At 44.3% G+C, this 18,614-nt stretch overlaps 2 protein-coding genes across 2 annotated transcripts in view; one reads left to right on the top strand and one right to left on the bottom strand.

Moving 5' to 3' along the window:
- LOC115128835 (one cut domain family member 2) overlaps positions 1-4,804 on the top strand; it is a 40,364-nt gene extending 35,560 nt beyond the window's left edge. Inside the window, exon 3 of the mRNA XM_029658959.2 lies at positions 4,518-4,804. Within this exon, the coding sequence (XP_029514819.1) occupies positions 4,518-4,804 (287 nt within the window). The remainder of the gene's footprint in view (positions 1-4,517) is intronic.
- A 6,273-nt stretch (positions 4,805-11,077) lies between these two features.
- LOC135571350 (uncharacterized) lies at positions 11,078-16,973 on the bottom strand. The gene is made up of 3 exons (XM_065017126.1): positions 16,861-16,973; positions 11,484-12,008; positions 11,078-11,273 (listed from the first exon to the last, which is right to left on the bottom strand). The coding sequence occupies exons 1-3, from the start codon at positions 16,971-16,973 to the stop codon at positions 11,078-11,080; spliced, it is 834 nt and encodes a 277-aa protein (XP_064873198.1).
- Positions 16,974-18,614: the final 1,641 nt, after the last annotated feature.

The following is an 18,614-nucleotide window of genomic DNA, read 5'->3' as shown; positions in this document are numbered from 1 at the left end:
AGAATGCTATTCAAGCACCAGTCTATCCAAGAGGCTTCTAAACCCTAGACCCACAAGCCATAAGACTCCTGAACAGCTAATCAAATGGCTACCCCCATCAACAGATCCTGTTATTATCAGATGATGCAACTCTACCTACATGTACACACTCCACGCTGCCCCCTTTCCCACCTGAACTGTAAAGCCTCCACATTGAACACCCCTGTATAGATTGAATGCTATTCATTGAGCGGTACCATAGCGCACATTGACTCTGTCTGGTAGGCCTCCAAGAGGCTTCTAAACACCGGTACTTCTACCCTGTATATAGCCATAAGACTCTGAACAGCTAATCAAATGGCTACCCAGACTACTTACATACCCCTGTATATAGCCCCCATTGACTCTGTACCGGTACCCCCTGCCTCCACATTGATACTACCCTCTGTAGCCTCCACATTGACTCTATACCCCTGTATATAGCCTCATTGACTCTGTAACAAGCCTCTGACTCTACGGTACCCCCTGTATATAGCCTCCACATTGACCTACCCCTGTATATAGCCTCCACATTGGTGCCCCCTGTATATAGCCTCCACATTGACTCTACCGGTACCCCCTGTATATAGCCTCCACATTGAACACCCTGTATATAGCCTCCACATTGACTCTGACTACCCCTGTATATAGCCTCCACATTGACTCTGTACCGGTACCCCCTGTATATAGCCTCCACATTGACTCTGTACCGGTACCCCCTGTATATAGCCTCCACATTGACTCTGTACCCCCGGCCTCCACATTGACTCTGTACCGGTACCCCCTGTATATAGCCTCCACATTGACTCTGTACCGGTACCCCCTGTATATAGCCTCCACATTGATTGACGGTACCCCCTCTAGCCTCCACATTGACTCTGTACCGGTACCCCCTGTATATAGCCTCCACATTGACTCCCCCTGTATATAGCCTCCACATTGACTCTTGACTCTGCACAGGTACCCCCTGTATATAGCCTCCACATTGACCCCCTGTATATAGCCTCCACATTGACTCTGTACCGGTACCCCCTGTATATAGCCTCCACATTGACCCTGTATGTAGCCCTGTTACTGTTATTTACTGCTGCTATTTAATTATTTGTTATTCTTATCTTACTTTTTCTTAAAACTGCATTGTCAATTAAGGGCTTGTAAGTAAGCATTTCACTGTAAGGTCTACTACACCTGTTGTATTTGGGGCGTGTGACAAATACAATTTGATTTTGAACAATGGTTATACACAGAATAATAATTTGGAAAACCAAGGATTGATTGAAGGGCTCAAAGGAAGGATAAAGGATATGATTCATTCATGTCAGCCGGTATATTAATCAAAAATAGAAAATACTACATTTAAATGATTTATTCCATATGAAGGATTGTGATTTCAGGCAGTATATTTCATTGTATTTTGTTCACGGCACATTGTGAGTAATGCTACGTGTGTTTTGTCTTATGTCAGTCCGAAGGCTTGTTTGCTAGTCTGTGTGTGTACTTTTGTGTGGGAGGCATGGCAACCATCTTGCAACGGAATGTTGACATTTGATGACATACTTCCTCTGTCAACAAAGAGAAGCTATTTCTTTATCCTTTATCTTCAACCGCATTCCTAGCCCACAGACTGAAGACTACTGTATGGGTAGTGTTGGGTTGTAGCCCACAGACTGAAGACTACTGTATGGGTAGTGTTGGGTTGTAGCCCACAGACTGAAGACTACTGTATGGGTAGTGTTGGGTTGTAGTCCATAGACTGAAGACTACTGTATGGGTAGTGTTGGGTTGTAGTCCACAGACTGAAGACTACTGTATGGGTAGTGTTGGGTTGTAGTCCATAGACTGAAGACTACTGTATGGGTAGTGTTGGGTTGAGCCCACAGACTGAAGTATGGGTAGTGTTGGGTTGTAGCCCACAGACTGAAGACTACTGTATGGGTAGTGTTGGGTTGTAGTCCATAGACTGAAGACTACTGTATGGGTAGTGTTGGGTTGTAGTCCACAGACTGAAGACTACTGTATGGGTAGTGTTGGGTTGTAGTCCACAGACTGAAGACTACTGTATGGGTAGTGTTGGGTTGTAGTCCACATACTGAAGACTACTGTATGGGTAGTGTTGGGTTGTAGCCTGCTGACTGAAGACTACTGTATGGGTAGTGTTGGGTTGTAGCCTGCTGACTGAAGACTACTGTATGGGTAGTGTTGGGTTGTAGCCCATAGACTGAAGACTACTGTATGGTTACTGTGAGTTTAGAGACAAACAAATGGTTGCTCTGAAAGTGTCTGGACACATGGTAGAATGAGGTCAAATATGTTGTTGTTTGTGTGTACTACATTTAAAGGGGATTTTGACTTCAGATTTAATAATAATAGAAATCTTCAATTTATTTAGACTCTGCAGGTTTTACGTCAATAATCATGTTGCTATTTATAGCACATACAGTTCATTCAGAAAGTATTCAGACCCCTTGAATTTTCCCAGATTTGATTACGTTACAACCTTATTCTAAAATTGATTAAATCATTTTTTTCCCCACAACACCCCATAATGACAAAGCAAATAAAAAACATTTACATAAGTATTCAGACCCTTTACTCAGTACTTTGTTGAAGCACCTTTGGCAGCGATTACAGCCTCCAGACTTCTTGGGTATGACGCTACAAGCTTGGCACACCTGTATTTGGGGAGTTTCTCCCATTCTTTTCTGCAGATCCTCTCAAGCTCTGTCAGGTTGGATGGGGAGCGTCGCTGCACAGCTATTTTCAGGTCTCTCCAGAGATGTTCGATCACATTCAAGTCCGGGCTCTGGCTGAGCCACTCAAGGACATTCATAGACTTGTCCTGAAGCCACTCCTGCGTTGTCTTGGCTGTGTGCTTAGGGTTGTTGTCCTGTTGGAAGGTGAACCTTCACCCCAGTCTGAGGTCCTGAGTGCACTGAAGCAGGTTTTAATCAAGGATCTCTCTGTACTTTGCTCCGTTAATCTTTGCCTCGATCCTGACTAGTCTCCCAGTCCCTGCCGCTGAAAAACTTCCCCACAGCATGATGCTGCAACCACCATGTTTCACCGTAGGGATGGTGCCAGGTTTTCTCCAGACGTGACGCTTGGCATTCAGGACAAAGAGTTCTTGTTTCTCATGGTCTGAAAGTCCTTTAGGTGCCTTTCGGCAAGCAGGCTGTCATGTGCCTTTTACTGAGGAGTGGCTTCCATCTGGCCACTCTACCATAAACGCCTGATTGGTGGAGTGCTGCAGAGATGGTTGTCCTTCTGGAAGGTTCTCCAGTCTCCAGAGAGGAACTCTGGAGCTCTATCAGAGTGACCTTGGTCACATCCCTGACCAAGGCCCTTCTTCCCCGATTGCTCAGTTTGGACCGGGCGGACAGCTCTAGGAAGACTCTTGGTGCTCCCAAACTTCTTCCATTTAAGAATGATGGAGGCCACTGTGTTCTTGGAGACCTACAATGCTGCAGACATATTTTGGTACCCTTCCCCAGATCTGTGCCTCGGCACAATCCTGTCTCAGAGCTCTACGGACAATTCCTTCGACCTCATGGCTTGGTTTTTCCTCTGACATGCACTGTCAATTGTGGGACCTTATACAGACAGGTGTATGGCTTTCCAAATCATGTCCAATCAATTGAATTTAGCACAGGTGGACTCCAATCAAGTTGTAGAAACATCTCAAGGATGATCAATGGAAACAGGATGAACCTGAGCTCAATTTAGAGTCTCATAGCAAAGAGGCTGAATACTTATCTAAATAAGGTGTTTCTGTTTTTTAAATAAAACCAGTTTTCTCTCTGTCATTATGGGGTATTGTGATGTCATTATGGGGTATTGTGATGTCATTATGGGGTATTGTGATGTCATCATGGGGTATTGTGTGTAGATTGATATGAACAAAAATGCATAAGGCTGTAATGTAACAAATTGTGGAAAAAGTCAAAGGGTCTGAATACTTTTCGAATGCACTGTAGAAATGCTTGACTTGCATGAAGCAAATTATATAAACATGCAGAAAACGTTAACAAGACCCACGCACGCATGCACACACACACACGCACGCACGCACGTAGGCACACACACACACACGCATGCACGCACGTAGGCACACACACACACACACACACACACGCACGCACGCACGCACGCAGGCACACACGCAGACACACACGCACGCACGCAGGCACACACACACACACACACACACACACACACGCACGCACGCACGCAGGCACACACACACACACACACACACACACACACACACACACACTAGTCATATAGGGTCTGTTATAAGTTTATAAGACTGTTATAAGTTTATTGAGACTTACCTAAGACAGGTACACTTGTCTGTTCTACCTCACCCAAGATCACATCTTCATCTCTCTCTCTCTCTGTAGGATCATTGCTACGTATGACTACTAACATATTCTCTCTCTTCTTCCTCACACCCTGTCTCTCTGTGTTTTGTCTTCCCTTCCCTCCCTTCCCTCCTAAAGCGTGCAAAAGAAAAGAACAAGACCCAAGCAAGGAAAGGAACAATACACCAAAGAAATCCCGCCTGGTTTTTACTGACCTGCAACGTCGCACCCTGCTGGCCATCTTCAAGGAGAACAAGCGTCCGTCCAAAGAGATGCAGATGACCATCTCCCAGCAGCTGGGACTGGAACTCACCACCGTCAGCAACTTCTTCATGAACGCCCGCAGGCGCAGCCTGGACAAATGGATGGACGAGGGGAGTCCGGGAGGAGCCTCCACAGCCTCCAGCTCTTGTACCAAAGTGTGATGGATAGGGGGGGGGAGTTAGGGTTGGGGTTCGGGGATGGTTAGGTGAGGGTTGGGGTTGATGGGTGGGGTGAGGGGCTGAGGGGGGGGAGGGGGCACTTCGCGGCACCGCTGGGAAAACCAAAACGTTTTACATTTTGATTTTTGAGGATGAGTTAGAAAAAGGAAAGGGGTTGTTTACTGGCTGATTTAGCAAAAAATAAGTCAGATCCATTTATAAAACATTGATGAAGCACTATAGAGTAATATAGAGTAATATAGAGTAATCCCCCCTGCACACTGCCTGAATGATACCACCAGTCCAAGGCTATTCATGACTAATGTCTATCTATAGCTTTATTATAATGAAACACAGTTAATCTGCCCTATTCTAGTTTTTTTATGTCACTCAAAACATTTAGCCCCATAAAAACCAAAGACCAAGTATAATATGCTAACATATATATAATGTAAATGATCTATATGTAATATTGGATTGAAACCACAGGGTTAGCTAACCCACCAAAGACAGAATGTACCTAGCCATCTCCCGGTAAAGGACTTCTTTGAGATCGTCATGTAGAATAGTTATATTAAATCATAATAATCGCCTCCAAATACCTAGTATTATCTCCAATGATGGAGACAAGTTCTGATATGTTTTGGATGAATGTTGTTGACACAAGTCAAGGTAAACAAAATGCCAAAAACAGAAAAAGACTGACTATATACAGGTATTGATCTTACCCATGTCAATGGAATAATATCCATGTTTAGCCAGCTTTACAATTTAGTTGTGCAAACAGAGGGTAGAGAAATCCTGTATAGATGTGGTCTACCTCTAGTTAGCCTGCTATTTCCCTGGGGTTTTTTTTCCCAGAAAACCCGGTTGGAAGTTCCCGGAGTCGGGAGGGAATTTAGCAGGAAATCCGAAACCCTCTATCCATGATTTCTGGGAAAACCTGATAATTTTGAGAAAGTAACTCTAGTGTGATTTCAGAACTTGAGAACAGACCCATAGACAGCAAGTAGAGAGAGGCATGATGTTAGAGTGGATGGCTGAGACGTCATCAACATCATCAGAGAATCTTCTGAGGGGAAAGGGATTTAGGACATAGAGACATTTCCACAGCCAGCTACTGGCAAGTATGCAAGCACAACACATGACCAACACACACACGACACACACACACACACACACACACCACACACACACACACACACACCCTCTCCCTCAACATATGTAGTGGTCTGTGACGTATGTGAGCACAATCTTGAAGCACATTTTATTTGCAATAGAACTGGAGCTGCAGCTCAATGTAGAATGTTCTTCACATATTAGAAAACTCAGGATGCCATTTCTAAACAGCGGCTGAAGAACACTGACTACTACTACTAATACTACTACTAATACTACTACTAATACTACTACTACTACTAATACTACAACTACTACTATACTACAATTACTACAACGACTACTAATACTACAACTACTACTAATACTACTACTAATACTACAACGACTACTAATACTACAACTACTACTAATACTACAACAATTACTACAACTACTACTACTACTACTACACCTACTACTAATACTACAACAACTACTACTAATACTACAACTACTACTACTACTACACCTACTACTAATACTACAACAACTACTACTAATACTACAACTACTACTATACGACCCACTCTTGCACACACACAGTATAGTACTATACTCTCTATAGTATAATCACAACAAACCACACATGTCCAAATAAACACTAAGTAGGACAGTAGGCCACAACCCTGAGGAGCCATTTCCCCTGTTTCCTAACTTTGTATTATAGAAGCTTTCTGGTAAGACTAGTTATTATTCTACCCTGGCATAACATGGTTTATCTCAACATAGTAACCATAGTAACCATCAATTCTATTTTAATGACAATATCAATCAACTCCTCCACTAGTCTCTACTAGTCTCCACTAACCTCCACTAGTCTTCTCTAACATCCACTAGTCTCCACTAACCTCTACTAGCCTCTACTAGTCTCCACTAACCTCCACTAGTCTCAACTAATCTCCACTAGTCTCCACTAACCTCCACTAACATCCACTAGTCTTCACTAACCTCTACTAGCCTCTACTAGTCTCCACTAACCTCCACTAGTCTCCACTGACCTCCACTAGTCTCCACTAACATCCACTAGTCTCCACTAACCTCAACTAGCCTCTACTAGTCTCCACTAGTCTCCACTAACCTCTACTAGTCTCCACTAACCTCTACTAGTCTCCACTAACATCCACTAGTCTCCACTAACCTCTACTAGTCTCCACTAGTCTCCACTGGACTCTACTAGTCTCCACTGGACTCTACTAGTCTCCACTAACCTCTACTAGTCTCCACTAATCTCCACTGGACTCTACTAGTCTCCACTAACCTCTACTAGTCTCCACTAGTCTCCACTGGAGTCTACTAGTCTCCACTAACCTCTACTAGTCTCCACTAATCTCCACTGGACTCTACTAGTCTCCACTAGTCTCCACTGGACTCTACTAGTCTCCACTAACCTCTACTAGTCTCCACTAGTCTCCACTGGAGTCTACTAGTCTCCACTAGTCTCCACTAGTCTCCACTGGACTCTACTAGTCTCCACTAACATCCACTAGTCTCCACTGGACTCTACTAGTCTCCACTAACCTCTACTAGTCTCCACTAGTCTCCACTAACCTCTACTAGTCTCCACTAGTCTCCACTGGACTCTACTAGTCTCCACTAACCTCTACTAGTCTCCACTAGTCTCCACTGGAGTCTACTAGTCTCCACTAGTCTCCACTGGACTTTACTAGTCTCCACTAACATCCACTAGTCTCCACTAGTCTCCACTAACCTCTACTAGTCTCCACTAGTCTCCACTAACCTCTACTAGTCTCCACTAGTCTCCACTAGTCTCCACTGGACTCTACTAGTCTTCACTAGTCTCCACTGGAGTCTACTAGTCTCCACTAACCTCTACTAGTCTCCACTAGTCTCCACTGGACTCTACTAGTCTCCACTAACCTCTACTAGTCTCCACTAGTCTCCACTGGAGTCTACTAGTCTCCACTAGTCTCCACTGGACTTTACTAGTCTCCACTAACATCCACTAGTCTCCACTGGACTCTACTAGTCTCCACTAACCTCTACTAGTCTCCACTAGTCTCCACTAACCTCTACTAGTCTCCACTAGTCTCCACTGGACTCTACTAGTCTTCACTAGTCTCCACTGGAGTCTACTAGTCTCCACTAACCTCTACTAGTCTCCACTGGAGTCTACTAGTCTCCACTAACCTCTACTAGTCTCCACTAACCTCTACTAGTCTCCACTAGTCTCCACTGGAGTCTACTAGTCTTGTAGAGGCAACACCCTGGGCGCCAGGCTAAGAAAGAAACAGACCAAGAAACAAACCGGGAAGAGTGTGTCTGTACCCCAAATGGCACCCTATTCCCTATATAGTGTATTACTTTTAGTGCACTATGTAAGGAATAGGGTGCAATTTGGGACGCAGCCCCAAGAGTCTGCTTCTTAACTGCTGTGCTGATACTCCACCTGTATGATACACCAATGATTATTGTCCACTTAACACAGTAGCAATCATTCATTATATGACACATTCTGTAAATATATACAACCTCCTACTTTTCTAGTCAACCCCACACATAAGATCTTTAGAGTTCAATCATGTCAAACTCGTCTATCCTTCTATCAGCCATCGATGAAACAACCAAAGCAAAAAGCCCGGTAAGCAGCCCCTTGTCCAGTAGAACACAGGTTTTTCGTGATATATACAGTGAGCCGAAGGCTTGACGGACCAGAAATGGACACTTGAGACTTTTTTCTATTTATTGACAAATCAAAACCAAAGAAACTTTTTCTGCACCAAACTGTTCTACAACAAAACTGTTCTAAAGAGGATGATAATTATAAATGTGAGCAGCGATGATGATGATGATGATGACGAAGAAGAGGAATAGGAGGAGGACAGACATCAGGGGGAACGGAGAAGTAGCTTTGTTCTGTTCTGATTGGTCAGGACATTTTAAGGGGAAGCAGGATGAGACTGAAAGGGTTTAAAACACGCGGGGGGAAACCACGCCGCTGCGGCACCTGTTTCCTAAGGCAGAATGACGCGTCTCTGAAAGTTGGAAGGTTGTCTTTAACGTGTGCCTATGCAGTTTTTCAAGAAAAATGGAAAAGAACAACGGAAACCTCATCAGCTACAAAACCAAAGATTCATAATTATTCCTACAGAAGTTTTCCCCCAAAGTTTATTTTCCTGACAATGTCGACCACACATACAGACACATACGTATACATGCATGCACACTGTATAGCTAGCGCTACCCAGTACATGCGTGCATATTAGTACATGTATGTGTGATTTTAAGGGTACGCTCCTTCTTCAACATGACACTGTGTGATTCAGTAGGTATGATACATCCTCTACATCACTCCCTTTCACTGGACACTGACTACCTCGGTTTCTCCGTCTGTCCGGTCCACTAGGGAACATCATGCCCGGAGGATTCAGGTGTATCTGTCACTGCAGTCTGTAGAGAAACATGATTCTGTGAAACTATGTGAAACTACAGTACACACCAAAGATAACTGGTGTACAGCACACCACAATCCTTCCAGTTCCACTAACTACCGTGCTGTTGTACTCAGACTCACATGTGGTAGACTACACACATCTCTCTCTCTCTCTCCCTCCCTCCCTCTCTCTCATCTACTCACCTCACTCTCCAGTCCACTGCTGAATCACAGCGTCCGTGTTAGTGAAGGAGGGTACAGTAGGGGACAGAGGGGTTGGGTGCTCATAGGCACATCCTGTATGACTTCAGTTCTTTTTGGGGAAAACAAACTCTACTACTCCACACGTTCACAATAAGCAAAACCAAAAATACAAAACAGACTAGTAGTTCAACCTTTTGAGAGAAACTGCTCAAATATCGGTCAAATAGCTTTATCCTTTCCTAGTTGTCTCTCTGTGAGGCTTCTGGTACAAAGATGCTCCGCCACAGCCCTAGCTCTCCTGGTCCTGGTCCTGGCCCTGAGGCTCGGAGCCTGGCGGAGTCCATTTTCATACTCAGTCTGGTCTTGAGGAACAAGCACCAACCATGGGTATGAAACTAAAAATCCAAAGAGGTTTTCATTGCTTGTCTTTAGTGCTTACGTTCGTTTTTACCAATGTACAATTATGTTGTCTCTCCTAGGTTTATGTAATATATGATTTTATTTATGTAATTTATATTTGTTTTTAATTAATTGAGAATTAATTTAAATTGCCAAATGTCTCTTGGAACCATTTACCCTGATTAGCTTGCCAAAGTTTACATCGTTTGTCCTGTTTTCTTTTGATGACACTGTCAAACTATTTATGAGGTGTGTTAGTACACATGATAGTTTTTTACTTAATTATTTAATGTTATTTAATTAGATGTAATTTTTTTTGGGGGGGGTGAATATTTATGGGTATTTAAGAGAGTTAGAGAATCAAAGATGCAGTGCTTATGTCCTTAGGGTTGGGGTTCGGGGACGGTTAGGTGAGTGTTGGGGTTCGGGGACGGTTAGGTGAGTGTTGGGGTTCGGGGACGGTTAGGTGAGTGTTGGGGTTCGGGGACGGTTAGGTGAGTGTTGGGGTTCGGGGACGGTTAGGTGAGTGTTGGGGTTCGGGGGACGGTTAGGTGAGTGTTGGGGTTCGGGGACGGTTAGGTGAGTGTTGGGGTTCGGGGACGGTTAGGTGAGTGTTGGGTTCGGGGGGTTGAGTGTTGGGGTTCGGGGACGGTTAGGTGAGTGTTGGGGTTCGGGGACGGTTAGGTGAGTGTTGGGGTTGGGGTTGATTGGTGGGGTGAGTGTTGGGGTTCGGGGGACGGTTAGGTGAGTGTTGGGGTTCGGGGACGGTTAGGTGAGTGTTGGGGTTCGGGGACGGTTAGGTGAGTGTTGGGGTTCGGGGACGGTTGAGGGTGGGTGTTGGGGTTCGGGGACGGTTAGGAGTGAGTGTTGGGGTTGGGGTTGATTGGTGGGGTGAGTGTTGGGGTTCGGGGACGGTTAGGTGAGTGTTGGGGTTCGGGGACGGTTAGGTGAGTGTTGGGGTTGATTGGTGGGGTGAGTGTTGGGGGAGGACGGTTACGGGGTGAGGGGCTGGGGGGGAGGGACCCCGGTTAGGGTGAGGGCTTGGGGGAGGAACCGGTTACGGGGTGAGGGCTGGGGGAGGGACAACCCACGGGGTGAGTGTTGGGGGGGGGGAACCCCGGTTACGGGGTGAGGGCTGGGGGGGGACGGGGTGAGGGGCTGAGGTTGGGGTTCAGCCCACGGGGTGAGGTGAGCTGGGGGGAACCCCAACCCACGGGGTGAGGCTGAGGGTTGGAACCCCAACCCACGGGGTGAGGGGCTGAGGGGGGAGTGTTGGGGTGAGGGGCTGGGGGAGGAACCCCACCCACGGGGTGAGGGCTGGGGGAGTGGAACCCCACCCACGGGGGTGAGGGTTGAGGGGGTTGAACCCCAACCCACGGGGTGAGGGTTGGGGGGGGAGGGGCTTAGGTGAGTGCTGGGGGGAGGGACGGTTAGGTGAGTGTTGGGGCTGAGGGGGGACGGTTACGGGGGGTGAGTGTTGGGGACCCCAACCCACGGGGTGAGGCTGGGTGTTGAACCCCAACCCACGGGGTGAGGGGCTGAGGTGAGTGGGGGTTGGTTGGTGGGGCTGAGGGGGAGTGTTGGGGCTGAGGGGGAGGACGGGGTGAGGGGCTGAGGGGGGGTGTTGGGGTTGGCTGGTGGGGTGAGGGTTGGGGCTGGGAACCCCAGCCCACGGGGTGAGGGGTTGGGGGAGGAACCCCGGTTACGGGTGAGTGCTGGGGGGAGGGGTGAGGGGCTGAGTGGGGGGGTTGGTTGGTGGGGTGAGGGTTGGGGGGGGAACCCCGGTTACGGGGTGAGTGCTTGGGGTTGGTTGGTGGGGTGAGGGGCTGAGGGGGGACGGGGTGAGGGGGCTGAGGGGGGAGGAACCCCAACCCACGGGGAGGGGCTGAGGGGGAGGGGCTGAGGGGGGGGTGAGGGGCTGAGGGGGGGGAGGAACCCCAACCCACGGGGAGGGGCTGAGGGGGGAGGGGCTGAGGGGGAGGTGTGGTGGGGCTGAGGGGGGAGGAACCCCACCCACGGGGTGGGGAGGGGGGGCTGACCCACGGGGAGGGGCTGAGGGGGACGGGGTGAGGGGCTGAGGGGGGGGAGGAACCCCAACCCACGTTATTTTATCATTAGTACGTTTACTTTAAAAAGCAACAGAGGGTTTTCAATTGTTTAGTGAATAATGACAGAACAATGTTTTAAAAATGTAGTAATGTCGTCATTATATTTAGTTAAATCTTTTTCCAAATATAGATTTTTTTTCCATTAAGTTTATTCTTCGTGATGAAAACAATCTGTTGATTTAAAAGATAACGAATGAGCACTGCATTGTTTTGTTAAAAAAAAAATCCTTCTGTGATTTATGATTAATTCATTTATTTTGTTTTTCATTTGCGAGTCCTTTTGCATTAATTTTGTTTACCAGTGACGGACAAGCAATGAATTTCAGACTGATGTTTGTGCCACTGATAGAGGAGGGTCACACGTTGATTGAGACAAGTCAGACTCACCAAAGATAACTGGAACACTTGAGAGGTTGGTCGTTGTTTCACTTGATAGAGAAGGAAAACTAGCTGCTTCCAAGACTGGCTTGGGAAAAAAAGAAAAAAAAAGGAAAAAACAAACAAAAAAACTATTTCTAAAGTGAGAACCAGAAAAACCTCACTGACTTTCCCATTTGTCATTTGAATCGTGTTGATGAAACCAAAGATACCAAAGATTTGTTTTCTCTAGTACGGTCTGCGCTTGGCCCATGCTTTCATTTAGATATTATCTCTCTTTCTCCTTTCTCCTTTCTCTCTCGAACACATGCCTTCTACTCCCCTAAAATAATAGGGACGAAGGGGGAGGGGTTAGGGTTAGGGTAGGGGAAGGGTTAGGGAAGGGGAGGGTGTGTGTTAGGGTTAGGGAAGATAAGGGTGTGTGTTAGGGTTACGGAAGGTGAGGGTGTGTGTTTTGGGGTTAGGGAAGGTGAGGGTGTGTGTTAGGGTTAGGGAAGGTGAGGGTGTGGGTTAGGGAAGGTGAGGGTGTGTGTTAGGGTTAGGGAAGGTGAGGGTGTGTGTTAGGGTTAGGGAAGGTGAGGGTGAGGGTGTGTGTTTTGGGGTTAGGGAAGGTGAGGGTGTGTGTTAGGGTTAGGGAAGGTGAGGGTGTGTGTTAGGGTTAGGGAAGGTGAGGGTGTGTGTTAGGGTTAGGGAAGGTGAGGGTGTGTGTTAGGGTTAGGGTTAGGGAAGGTGAGGGTGTGTGTTTTGGGGTTAGGGAAGGTGAGGGTGTGTGTTAGGGTTAGGGTTAGGGAAGGTGAGGGTGTGTGTTTTGGGGTTAGGGAAGGTGAGGGTGTGTGTTAGGGTTAGGGAAGGTGAGGGTGTGTGTTTTGGGGTTAGGGAAGGTGAGGGTGTGTGTTTTGGGGTTAGGGAAGGTGAGGGTGTGGGTTGGGGATATATGCTGGATTTCAGAAAGCCCTTCACCAGATCACAGTACACATTGTGTCCAAACCACACATTGAGTTGTGACAAACCCTCAAGTCAACGCCGTTTTTGCACTGAAGCATTGAGACAACCTAGAGGCTGGATAAAATACATCCACATACTCTATATAAAGAACGTATATATATATACTAATATAATTCCCAGACATCTAGCGATGAACTTTTCTCCTTGATTTTTTATTTTATTTATTTTTTAATGTAATGACCAAAAAAGAAGTGGCGGGTTTTGGAAATCTACAAACACAGGAGAATGATTAGCCCCCCGAAAAAACCCCAGTGTCCACTTTTATCAAACTGCCATTATAGTAGCTGTCTTTTTACTCGTGCCTGTGCAAAGAAAGCCACAGTCAATACATTAGAAAATGCTTCCCTCAATCTCCCCCCCCCAGGTATCGCTCCTAAACAATCAGACTTAATGGAAATAAAAACAACGGACAATATACTGTTAATGGACTTTAAACAGTCAGTCAGTCCTCCCTGCCTATTGTTCCAGTGCAACGTTGTGATTTAAACCAAACCAAACCAAAGAAAACCTCAAAACAAAGAAACCAAAGGAACTGGGGAAAAGGTCTCTCTGAAAGACACATATCAGAATGTAACCCTGATATATTCTGGTTCGGACCAAACAGAACAGCTGTAAACATTATAGTAGCGGTAGTGTACTCCTTGGGACTTATTGCTGTGTTCGTAACCAAGTGGGAAGTGGGCATTTACCAGTTGTGAAGTCGTAAATACCAGTTGGATGCTTTCACGTGCTTTGAACTCATTGAGAAACGCAGATTGGCTAAAAAGGTCAACAAGCTACTTAACCATGGACTAAAAGTACAACGAACATGCTCGTTAACAAATTATAGTGTTCACAAAACCATATGAATAGATTGCTTTTTATAAGTAATGTTTTGTTGTTGTATTTAACTGCTGGAAATGTTGTTATAGAGGCCATTCTCTTAGTAGGGAGCCACTGGGGCTCGGTCTAAGGCACTGCATCTCAGTGCTAGAGGCATCACTACAGACACCCTGGTTCAAATCCAGGCTGTATCACAACCGGCTGTGATCGGGAGTCCCTTAAGGGCGGTGTACAATTGGCCCAGCGTCGTCCGGGTTTGGCCGGTGTAGGCCGTCATTGTAAATAAGAATTTGTTTTTAACTGACTTGCCTAGTTAAATAAAGGTTAAATACTTTTTTTTTTTTAAGTAGGTGATGTCAAAGGTCAGCATGTGGGAGAAGTGGGAGGGACGAGTTTCCCACAAGTAATTACCAGAGGGGCCTTCAATGGGATTTTTCCCCCCAGTTACATGTGAGAAATTCCCACTTCCCACTTGGTTACGAACACATCATTATACTAATCATTCTCTAGCTCCTGTTTGGAAAGGTAATATGGAGTTGAAATGAGAGAGAGAGAAATAATGTTGAATCTAGTGGGAACTTGGGACCATTGTCATTTATGAATGTACGGGAGTTCATCACGTGTTGCCACCTTCATCTATGCCTATACACATTAGCATATAATAAATTATGCAAATATACTTAAGATATGGGAGTGGCAACAGTTGATGTGAGACTCCGGGAACCATATGACAATTTTGACTCCAATGGATTCTCTCTCTAGAGCTGATATGATAGGCTTTTACGCCTATATTACTAATAGGGTTAGAGGCCTATATTACTAATAGGGTTAAAGACCTATATTACTAATATAAAGGCCTATATCACTAATAGGGTTAAAGGCCTATATCACTAATAGGGTTAGAGGCCTATATCACTAATAGGGTTAGAGGCCTATATTACTAATAGGGTTAGAGGCCTATATCACTAATAGGGTTAGAGGCCTATATCACTAATAGGGTTAGAGGCCTATATTACTAATAGGGTTAGAGGCCTATATTACTAATAGGGTTAGAGGCCTATATCACTAATAGGGTTAGAGGCCTATATCACTAATAGGGTTAGAGGCCTATATTACTAATAGGGTTAAAGGCCTATATCACTAATAGGGTTAGAGGCCTATATCACTAATAGGGTTAAAGGCCTATATTACTAATAGGGTTAGAGGCCTATATCACTAATAGGGTTAGAGGCCTATATTACTAATAGGGTTAAAGGCCTATATCACTAATAGGGTTAGAGGCCTATATCACTAATAGGGTTAGAGGCCTATATCACTAATAGGGTTAAAGGCCTATATCACTAATAGGGTTAAAGGCCTATATCACTAATAGGGTTAGAGGCCTATATTCAGCCAGCTATATTACTTTTCCACTGGGGCTTCTTTAACAAAGACGTAAACAGCGCTTTTGTTGCAAAGTATGAGATAACCATGGGACGAGTGCCTTGCTTGAACCAAAGCAAAGTGGAGACCTCTCTGTACTTACCTCAGCTTCTAGCCCGCCGTCACGTTGATGACAATGTATTAGGACTGGCTCTGTGGTGCTTTGCAATGCAATCACTAAGCAAACAACTAAGAGAAATGATTACCAAAGGCTTTCCAAATATATCTGTTTCCTCTCCTCTTCTTTTATTCTACCAAATGGTTGCAAAGCTTTACATTTAAAACATTTAAAAAATGAAAAAGCTGTGGCATGTTGACAGCGCAGACCGTGCTCTCCTTAATGTTCTCAGATATACCTCAGAGATACTAGTGGTTAGGGTAATGTTATTCTAGCGTATGTAATACATTATTATTTTGGTAACTGTGACTTTACGAAACAAAAACAAAACAAAAAAATATTTTTTACATTTTAAGTTGTGATTTCTGTAATAGTTGAAGAGGTGCGCTTACCAAAAACAAAATGCTTGTCTTTTTGTGGTTTGGGTTTTTAATTGTTTCTGCTTTTATTTTTTTGTTGTTGTTGGAGGGGCTCTGGTTATTCACTCAGCTTTCTGGAATGAGGATAGATGCAGATTAAGCCCACAGTTTACATGTTACAATGAAGAAAAGAAAAAAAAGAAAGAAAAAAAAAAAAGGACAAAACCCCCCCCTGTTCTTCTGTTCTAGTTTCTGACCACCATTTTGTAAATGTTTCCTTCTTTTGTCTTATGACCTAGTTTCTGACCACCATTTTGTAAATGTTTCCTTCTTTTGTCTTATGACCTAGTTTCTGACCACCATTTTGTAAATGTTTCCTTCTTTTGTCTTATGACCTAGTTTCTGACCACCATTTTGTAAATGTTTCCTTCTTTTGTCTTATGACCTAGTTTCTGACCACCATTTTGTAAATGTTTCCTTCTTTTGTCTTATGACCTAGTTTCTGACCACCATTTTGTAATGGTTTCCCTCTTTGTCTTATGACCTATTCTTCTGTGTTGAAGTGTAGCATTATGTTTAGCAACTGCCAAACAGCAGTGCTATAGCCCAGACTTTATGCATGAGTATATTTACAATTAGCTAGCAGTGTAATGCATTGTGACTTCATTACTTTTTAAGTTCAGAATCCGTACCACTCTATGGACTGCATGTGGTTGCTGAGAGTGTGGCTCAGTTGTGTATATATTGGCCCTCCACTGTCATAGTGCACCCTCTGGGTAATAAGTGAATTAGCCGAAGGGTCCATATTCCGAGTAGAAGGTTATGAGCACAAGGCTAACTGTTAACATACTGCACAAGGCTAACTGTTAACATACTGTAAAAGAGTGACAGATGAGATATTTATAGAATGAGTAAAAAACAAAAACTGTTCCCGAGGCCTATTTGAGACAGTAGTCCACAACTTTGATATAGCCTTCGTACAGTAACTTACACAGCGCCGAATTTGACATCGATGGACAAACCATGTAGTATTTTAAAGAACCACAATAGACCTGAAAACACAGTAGAATAAATAATCTTTCAAAGAATATTACTGAAAAAGCCTCAACCTAACGACGTCACAGAAGGTACTGTGCCTGACAATCTATGCCTCTCTTTTACCTTCCACTTAGATAACCGACAAAATAAACCCCCATTATTAGACAACAGCACCCAATCAGTGTCTGATGAAAATACAACAAATGAGTTTAGGATGAAGTGAATGTACTGTACTCTGGTCCTTACTGGGTTAATAATAAACATTTAAAACATTTAAAAAACAACACAAAGAGATCTACAGCCAGGCTACTAGCCTACCTCAGGGGGTCGGAGGTGAAGCGTCAGACAGTCTGACGACCACAGGGGGTTAGAGGTCAGAGGTCAGTGTGATGATAACCAAAATAAACTCGATGAATCAAGTCACTCGTTCATTTAGTAGAACATGAGAATATTGAACAATAACTTTTTTTAAACTTTTGCATCCATCAATCTCACATCTCCACAGTTTGGATTATCTTTATGTATCTATGCTTGATGGAACGTAAACATACTGTACATCGGCTCAGTAAGGGTCTTATATAAGCCTTTTCACACGACTGAGCCGAACCGGACTGAGCCGAGCTGTACTGACCTGGTTTGTTCAGGTTTGTTCAGGTCGGCATGATAGTGTGAAAAGGCTACTTAAGAGAGGAAGTGTGTTGAAACCAAAGGCAAAGTGGTGTTAGAATCTGATGATCTCAGTAAATTACACCCGCAAAGGATGACCTCACAGAAGGTGGTTTAGAAACCTGGTCCCAGATCTGTTTGTGACGACCACCATAGGAGTTAGATACACAGCGCTAACAGATCTGGGATCAGGTTAGACTGTGTGATAGTGGTTGAATATTCTAAGCAAAAGCTTCATTCCAAAGACGAAAACAAAGCCAATATGCTGTCTATCCCAAAGTACAATTATACATTTTACCATTTTCTGTAGATTTTTACTCATTTGTTTCTGTTGATGTTTTTGTAAAAGAAAAACATGATTTTTCTTTATTTTCATTCGTTGGAACACAAATGGAAGCTGGTATTAAAAGTGTGGTGTTGTATTGGAATCGTATGGATAAACCTATTGATAAGCAATTCAATTATGATCAAAATGAAGGAAATATTCAGAGTTAATGTTGTTTCGCTTACCCTGTCTGTGTAAAGACAAAATAAACCCTGTCTGTGTAAAGACAAAATAAACCCTGTCTGTGTAAAGACAACATACATTTGTCCTCATGACTTGAAAACCCCCCCAAAAATGCATTTTTTTCAGATGAAAATGATTGTATACCTCTTTCTTTGTTCCATGTCTCAAATAGACTGAAATATTGCACTTCTGCATTTTATTTCTTAAAACAAGGAGGGGGAAATAACACCATTT

This window comes from Oncorhynchus nerka, linkage group LG4, assembly GCF_034236695.1.
Source record: "Oncorhynchus nerka isolate Pitt River linkage group LG4, Oner_Uvic_2.0, whole genome shotgun sequence".
In the NCBI taxonomy this organism is placed as follows: domain Eukaryota; kingdom Metazoa; phylum Chordata; class Actinopteri; order Salmoniformes; family Salmonidae; genus Oncorhynchus; species Oncorhynchus nerka.
This window is presented reverse-complemented; position numbering and strand designations above follow the sequence as displayed.